We start from the raw sequence: 8,501 nt of genomic DNA, 5'->3' as shown, positions 1-8,501 counted from the left end.
CATAGGTCCGCACCTAGGATCCACCAAACCCCAGGCCACCAAAGCAGAGTGTGTGCACTTAACCACTACACCACCAGGCCGGCCCCTCAGTCATGTTTTAAAGGGTGTTCTTCTCATATAACGTCCTTAGGTGCGTCATAGTAAAATAACTTCTAAAATTTAGTCTGTCATATAGCCCAAAATAGAAGTTGACAAATTCTATCTCTTCTTGGATATCTCACAAATCCAAAACTTGGGTAGTGACCTACCCCCCCACTACCATATCTAATTCTCCTTCAAAAATTAATGACGCCATTCGGGGCCAGTCCAGTGGTGTGGCAATTAGGTTTGCATGCTCCACTTTGGCAGCCCAGGGTTCACTGGTTTGGATCCCCGGTACACATGTACACACGACTTGTCAAGCCATGCTGTGGCAGACGTCCCACATATGAAATAGAGGAAGATGGGCACAGATGTTAGCTCAGGGCCAATCTTCCTCAAAAAAATAAATAAATAAATAAATAAATAATGACACCACTTCCTGTCCACCTATTTATGACAAAAAAATTGAGCACAGTCTCCCTCCTCTCTCCATCTTTCACACCCCAGTACAACTCTTATTGATTCCAAGTTCTAAACATCTCAATTTGTTCTCTTCTTCATTCTGGCTACTACTGCCTTCAGAATTCAGCATTTCTTTTCTGGATCACTGAAATAATCTCCGTTTCCATGCTTACCTCACTCAGATCCACACTTCACACAGCTGCCAGCATGAATATTTAAAAGAAACATCTGACCACATCATTTGCATAATTAAAAATCTTCGATGACTCTTCATTGCCATTAAGATAGTCTCAATGACTTCCCCTGGCATATATAGTCCTCTACAATCAGTCCCCGTCTATGCTGCAGTCCTACCAAATCGCGTGCAATCTTCTGCTCCATGTATGCTCCTCGAGTTACGCTCACGCCTCACCCCAGCTTCCTTGGCCACCTGTCAGCTCCTTATCTTTCAGAACCCAAGTCAAGACTCTTCCAGGAAACTTGCAAGCAAATTCTTTTTTTTTTTTTAATCTTTTTTTTATTTTATTTTTTTTTCCTTTTTCTCCCCAAAGCCCCCGGGTACATAGTTGTATATTTTAGTTATGGGTCCTTCTAGTTGTGGCATGTGGGACGCTGCCTCAGCGTGGTTTGATGAGCAGTGCCATGTCCGTGCCCAGGACTCGAACCACCAAAACACTGGGCTGCCTGCAGCGAAGCGTGCAAACTTAACCACTCGGCCACGGGGCCCCACAAGCAAATTCTTACTGCACCTTTTGTTACATCACTGCTCGATGTGCTTAACTATTATTGCACTTATCACACTATATTGCAATCATTCACCTGTCCCAATTAGACTATCAATTCCTTTTAAGGGCAGAGAAATTCTTCTCTCTTTAGCCACAGTACCTGGTGCAGTGCCAATTCCATGGGGTTCTAAGTACCTACTGAATGAATGTTTTTGATTTCTACAATACCTTATGAAACTAATTCCTACTTTCCACTGACTGCCCAGGTTCGGGCCCTTTCTTCTACCTCTATCCTCTTAAACGTCCTTCTGCCTCTAGTTTATCAAACTTCCTAATATCACCTAAATTCTTTCTGAAGCACAGTTCTGATCATGCCCTGCTTAACCTTAGAAATCTCCTATTGCTGGTAGCCCCTACCTCTTCTCCCTGCTGCTCCAGCAGCTCACAGCAACCCACTGATTTTCCAAAGTGACAGCTCAGCTCTACCCTAATTACAAAACCAACCAGGCCCTGTGGCAGGCAGTACCCAACCAGCCTCCACTCTACCTTCTCAATCCTCAGCTAACGAAATTTGTTAGGATTAGACACCCTTCCTACCTAACACCTACTACTTAATCTTAATACTCTCCTCATACCAAACTACTCATACTCAGTATATGTCTGCCAATAACATGTAAGTCTTTTTTGTAGTACAGTACTTTGCATCAGATTTACCTAACTGCTAAGCCCCAGAAGGAAATTTAAGCACTAGGTCCTGTTTTAGTGCTGTAGATGAAACACACACTCAGTTCTATTGAATAAAACTAGGGACAGTTATTACATAAAAGAATACATTTTTATTATATAGCATTTTATTTTTAAAAAACTTTATTTTCATAGAATACATTTTCACATTGGTGAGTCCCATAGTGGGAAAATAACAATTTATTACTTACAGTTTTATATTTGTGGACAGATTATTTTAGGACAAGTAAAATAAACACATTTGAGGATTAAGTCTCAGCTTAGCATCTGTAATATCTGATACATCTATAAGGGGATCTCTTCCCTACATGGAACTTCTCTATATTCAGAAGCTCTCCAGGCTCTTCCTAGGATTTAGAAATTAGTAATATGAAATACCAGCATTTCCTAATTTTAAAGTTTCCCTAGAACATGTAACCATCAGTAACTGGTATCGACTGAACAGAAAGGGAAAGTTTCAAAAATTAAACACTGCCTAATTTTCTGCAAAGTCTTTCCCTTTCTCCATCACTCCCGGGACAAATACAGATGTTTGATCAGGTAGTGATAGTAATAAAGGTGAATTCCCTTTAAGAGTTCGATAAACTAAAAGGCAAAAGCTCATATATAATGTTTAGTTACACTGTGAGTCTTGTGGGAAACTGGGAGACAATCCCTCAACTCGCTAGAATATGGAACTCAGTCTCACAATTTCTTGGATACAGTTCCTCTCAAACCTTTTCCTCAAAGAGTAAATTCTAAAAACAACCAGGTGACTAGGAGAAGAGGTTTGTCACACCAATGGACTTATCTGTTATTTCCTCCCTATTGTGAGTTGAATGGCATGACAGAGCAGAGGCAAAGAGGTGTACAATCAATTCTCAAGGTATTAAGTCAAAAAGGTCACAGTTTCCACAGCATGGCAACAGCTTTGCAAATGCCCACATCATGATAGTTGAAATAACAAAGCCCAGCAAAGGTTAAAGCCGAGAGCGCCAAAAGGCCTGTCTGGGAAGCTTTCTGCAATGTATCCCCTCGAACATAGTCAGTAACAACTTGTCCAAGGCCCCTAAAGAAATAAAAAAATCACAGTACAAATGAAAAATCACAAGTGAAGTTAGAAGGCTATACAGATAACTTGGCTGCAAAAAATAATCAGTCAGCTTCAAAATGCAACTCATGGTAACAAGAACCATAAACCAAAATGAAGGACTCAAGAGTTTTCTAATAATATAATAAATTCTTCCTATTCTTCAGATTCAATTTTCCAGAATCATTTATATCAGAGACAGTAAATAATTACTACTCTATTTACAAAATCTAGGGTTTTTTCTTTCAAACTAAACCATATGCTCTACCGAGTTTTTCATTAATTCAAGAAGAATTTATCAGGCAGATATTATGTGCCAGAATCTGTTACAGATGTTGAGAGAAGAGCAAACAAGACAGCATCCCTGCCCTTTATGGTACATTCTACTGAAGAAAAAGTACATACGTGCTCTAAAGAAATATTTTAGAAAGGATGACCTGAATGAGAAGAACATTCCAAATAAAAGTGACAATGATCTTGCTATCTTTGAGGAATAGTCAAAAGGTCAGTGCAGCTGGAGAACATGGAGATCAGAAGGCAAGGGCAGAAAACATAAGGCCTTGAAGGTCATGATAAGGAGTTTGAATTTTATTTGAAATACAATGGGAAGCCAGGGATGTGCTTTAAGCAGGGAATGACCTAATTTTACTTTGTTTTAAATAAGTTTTATTGAGATATAATTCATGTACCGTAAAATTAACCCTTTTAAAGTGTACAATTCAAGGGCTTTTAGTATATTCACAGAGTTTGTGCAACATCATCACCATTTAATTCCAGAACATTTTCATCATCCCAAAAAGAAACGCTGTACCCACTAGCCCATTACCCAACCACTAATTTGTTTTCTGTTTCAATGGACTTGCCTGTTCTGGACATTTTACATAAATGAAATCATACAATATGTGGCCTTTTGTGTTGAGTTTTTTTCACTTAGCATGTTTTCAAGATTCAGCCATATTGTGGCAAGTGTCATTACTTCAATCCTTTGTATGGCCAAATAATATTTCTTTCTAAGAATATATCACATTTTGCTTAGCTATTCATCAGCTGATACACATTTGGATTGTTTTCACTTTTTGGCTATTATAAATAACACTTCTATGAACACTACTACACAAGTTTTTGTGTGGGGACATATGTTTTCAATTTTGGGAGTTATACACCTAAAAGTAGAATCGTTGAGTCACATGGTAAACTCCACAACTTTTAGACGGAACTGCCAAACTGTCTTCCAAAGTGGCTGCAACGTTTCACATTCTCAACATTACATGAGGACTCCAACTTCTCCACAGCTATAGAGCCATTCTAGTGGGTGTGAAGTAGTATCTCATTCTGGTTTTGATTGGCATTTCTCTAATAACAAACAATGTTGAGCATTTTTTCATGTGCTTATTAGGCATTTGTATATCTTCTTAGGATAAATGTAATTTTACTTTTTAAAAAGGTCACTCTGGTGGTAGCGTGGCAAATGGACAGTGCAGGCAGGAGAAAGGGGGCAAGAAGAGAAACAGAGAACTAGCTAGGAGGCAACTGAAGTAGCCTAGGCAAGATTGTTGGCTAAACCCAGGCTGTGACGGGGATATACTGTGGCGTGAGAACCCAGGCTATGTTTTGAGGAGAGAACTAACAGAAAAAGTTGATGGACTGGATGTGGGGTAAGACAAAAAGAAATATCCAGAATGACTCCCAGGATTTTTGGCTTGAGCAACCAGATTTAATTGAGTTAGGGAAGAAGAGGAGAGTAGGTGGTTTTGAGGGGAAATCAAGAGAGATTTGGGGGGAAAAAGAGTGATTTTGGCAATGTTAAATTCAGGATGACTATGAAACATCTAAGTGAACATGTCAGTTAGACAACTGCAAATATAAATCTGCAACCAGGGGCAGAGGTCAGATCTGAGCTCACCTCTGGAAAGTGTGTACATGGAGAAATTAAGAAAGCCAAGACTGAGCCTGGGGTTCAGACCTTTATTACTTAGAAGTCAAACAAGACGACAAGGAGCTGGCGGAGGAGACCGAGAAGGTACAGCTGGTGAGGTGGAAGAAAACAAGGTACGTATGGCATCTAGGAAGTCAAAGAAACATTATTTAAGGAAGAAATGGTCAATTAAGTAGAATGCTGTTGAGAGTTGAAGTGAGTGGAGGACAGAGAATAGACAACTGGATTTGGAAAAATGAAGGTCTTTGGTGACTTTGGTAAGAAAGACTTCAGTACAATAGTTGGGATAAAGGTCCAATTAATGTGTGTTAAGAGACTGGATGCTGAGGAACTAGTGCACAGTTACAGACAACTCTTTCAAGTCTTTTTGTGTGTGTGAAAAAGAAGGACAATTAGTAAGGCAACTGGAGGAGAAACCAATAAAAAAAGCATTACTTTAGAATTATCTCTTATTGTGATTTTTCATTAATTTAGATGGATCTCCTTCCAAGAAACACATATTAGAGAAGTATTACTGTACCTGTGAGCTGATATTTTATACACAACTAGAATCCTTTATTTTGAAAAGTCTATCTGGTTAAAGGGTAATTCTCCTAACCCACCTCAAAACCCCAAGAAAGCAAAATCTCCTTTAACACTAGCTAGAAAATGCTTCTGACAAGTCACTTAACCTCCCTGAGGTTTCATTTCCACATCGATAAAATAACAGGGTGGGTTAAGATACTCCCCTCGTCCTTTCCGTTCTAACAATCCGAAAACGCCTCCCCTACCCAGTGTCATACTGTCCTTGCCAAACAACATAAATGAACAAGTCAAGAAACCTGTTATTTACAATTTTCTAGGAGGTTCACTAACTTAGAAAGTCTAACAAACTACACCGGAAAAAATAAACAGAAACTGGAAATTCATTCATTCAACAGGTATTTACTTAGTACTGTGTGTCAGGTGCTGTTCTAGGCACTAAAGATATAACAGCAGACAAAATAGTCAAAAATCCATATGATACTTCATTTTTTAAAAAGGGCAAGACTGGGGCCAGCCCCGTGGCCAAGTGGTTAAGTTCACGCACTTTGCTTTGGCGGCCCAGGGTTTCATAGGTTTGGATCCCGGGCATGGACATGGCACCACTCATCAGGCCATGCTGAGGCGGCCTCCCACATAGCACAACCAGAGGGACCTACGACTAGAATATACAACTATGCACAAGGGTGCTTTGGGGAGAAGAAAAAAAAAAACAATGGGAACAGCTGTTACCTCAGGTGCCAATTTGAAAAAAAAAAAGAAAGGGCAAGACTGAACTATAGTATATAGGGATACACATTTGGGTGATAAAACTATGATGAAATGTAAACAAGTGATTACTACAAAAATCAGGATAGCGGTTCCTGGTTGGGGGTTGAACAGTTATGAATGAGACAGAACACAAGAAGAGGCTTCTGGAGTAGGTGGCAAAGTTCTTATTTCTTGACCTGAGTAGTATTACTGTTATAATAATTCATTAAGCCATAGATTTGATTTTTGTGTTTTTCTATATCCGAGCCTTCATTCTAGTGAGGGGAGACAAGGAATATACAAAATAATAAATAGATGACATAGTATAGTAGAAGGTAATGAGTGCCACTGAGAAAAATAAAACAAGAGGGAAGGATAAGGAACGTTGGGAAGGACACTGCAATTTCGAATAAGTGGTTAGAGAAGGCTTCACTGAGAAGGTGACACATAAGATGTGAAGGAAATGAGGGAATAAACGAAGTATAACTAGAAAAAGTGAGTTTTAGGCAGAAGGAACAGTAAGCATAGAGCCCCGAGGCCTGGAGTGTCCCTGGCATGTTCAAGAAATGTCACAGAAGCCAGTGTGAATAAGGAGAGCGTACCTGGAGATAAGGGAAGAAATGGGGCCGGACCACACAGAATCTGTAAACCACTGTAAGAATTCTGACTTTTAGTTTGAGTAAGATTAGGAGACAACAAGCGGTTTTGAGAAGGGAAATGTCTTGACCTAACAATATTTTAAGAGGATCACTGGGGCTGCTGTGTTGGGAACAGACAGAACGGGGAGCAGTTAGGAGACTACTACTGGAATCAAGGATGATTACCAAGCTTAGGGCTTGAGCAAACAGAAGAAGGTAAATGCCACTAATTCAGATGAGCAAGAGTGCTGGAGGAAGAGACGTGGGGGGATCAGAAACTCAGTTTTTTATAACACACTATACTCAAATGCCTATTAGATATGGAAGTGAAGACATTGAGTAGGTGGGTACATAAATCTGGGCATATAAATGTTTTATATATATTTTAAAGTTTTCCACAGGTCTTGAGTAGCTCAATCAACTTCTCCCTCATATGCAACAAAGAGACAAGCTCACAGCAAACAAACTGAGCAGACGATGCAGTACTGAAGGGACTGCTGTACTTGCCAGTGGCTATGGAGAGTGAGCGCCGCAGCCAGGGAGTAGTCCATCGCAGAGCAAGGATTCAAATAAGCAGCTGGAAGCAGGCCCAGGAGCAAAACGCTGACAACCCTCTCACTAGTCCAGTGGAGAGATGCAGCCTTGGAACCAGCTAGAGAAAAAAAGGACCAAATTCATAAGAGTTGAAGGGGGAAACACATCTCTCACATTCAATATTTGCCACAAAATAATCCAAACTGACAGAATGGCAAACAGTATGCAATAAGACTCAACTCGGAGCATAAAGAGGGTGAGATTAAGAAGGTAACTGAGATAGGTGCTATCTCCCTTGTCTGAAGTCTTTTAGCACAGGGCTTCTCAATGCCTACAAACACTGATTAGAAGACAGATCCGCTTTGCTGATAGGCAAGAAGATGGACGAAATGTCTTTGCAGAATGACTAATCTTGGACTTCAGTGTAATGGACAGATACCTTACAAATATAAGTTAGTGACACTTGAGGATTTCCTTTAAAATATTAGTCTTTTATTTACACCTTGTAATCTTTGGAAGTAAGGTAATATTTAAAAAGCCTCCCAAAACAAAATTAAACCAGCCAACTCAAAGAGAAGCAAAATTCTGATGTCAAGTTTTAGGATCATGGTCCTTCTGTTCCATCACTTATAAATAGCCCAAAACAGATATGAAACATGAAAACTTCCTTTAAACAAGTGAAAAACAAAATGAGCTTTAAACATTTCTTTGAGAGTCTCTATCTTTTTTTGGTTACAGACTCCATTGGGAATCTAACAAAAGGATGGAGCTACTTCCTGGAAAAATGCATGTAGACAAAGACATTAAAAACAATGTACACAATGTCAGGGGCTTTCCTTCAGTCCCATGCACACCAAGTTAAAACCACCCTGCTAAACCTAATTGAACTAAGCAAAGGAATGCAGAAATAAAAACTTTTCGAAGCTAAAATAATTCTAAAAAGCAGAAAAACTACAGTTGCCTAATTTCTCATAACTCGGATGCAAGCATCTCTAAATGGCTGACTCAAGTATCAAGAGAAGTCTTTCTCTCTGTAAAAT

The 8,501-nt window shown here is 39.5% G+C and overlaps 1 protein-coding gene across 2 annotated transcripts in view; it reads right to left on the bottom strand.

The window, feature by feature from the left end:
* Positions 1–2,084: 2,084 nt before the first annotated feature.
* Positions 2,085–8,501, bottom strand: part of SDHD (succinate dehydrogenase complex subunit D) — a 10,569-nt gene continuing 4,152 nt past the window's right edge. Inside the window, exons 3-4 of one of the 2 annotated variants that reach the window (XM_008542067.2) lie at positions 7,435–7,579; positions 2,085–3,060 (exon numbers count right to left, since the gene is read on the bottom strand). In XM_008542067.2, the coding sequence (XP_008540289.1) occupies positions 2,895–3,060; positions 7,435–7,579 (311 nt within the window). In that variant the 3' untranslated portion in view covers positions 2,085–2,894. The remainder of the gene's footprint in view (positions 3,061–7,434; positions 7,580–8,501) is intronic. The other variant, XM_008542068.2, reaches the window with a different exon arrangement.

This window comes from Equus przewalskii, chromosome 6 (genome assembly GCF_037783145.1).
Source record: "Equus przewalskii isolate Varuska chromosome 6, EquPr2, whole genome shotgun sequence".
Lineage (NCBI taxonomy): Eukaryota > Metazoa > Chordata > Mammalia > Perissodactyla > Equidae > Equus > Equus przewalskii.
Note: the sequence above shows the minus strand (reverse complement) of the source record. Positions and strands in the feature narration are given on the sequence as shown.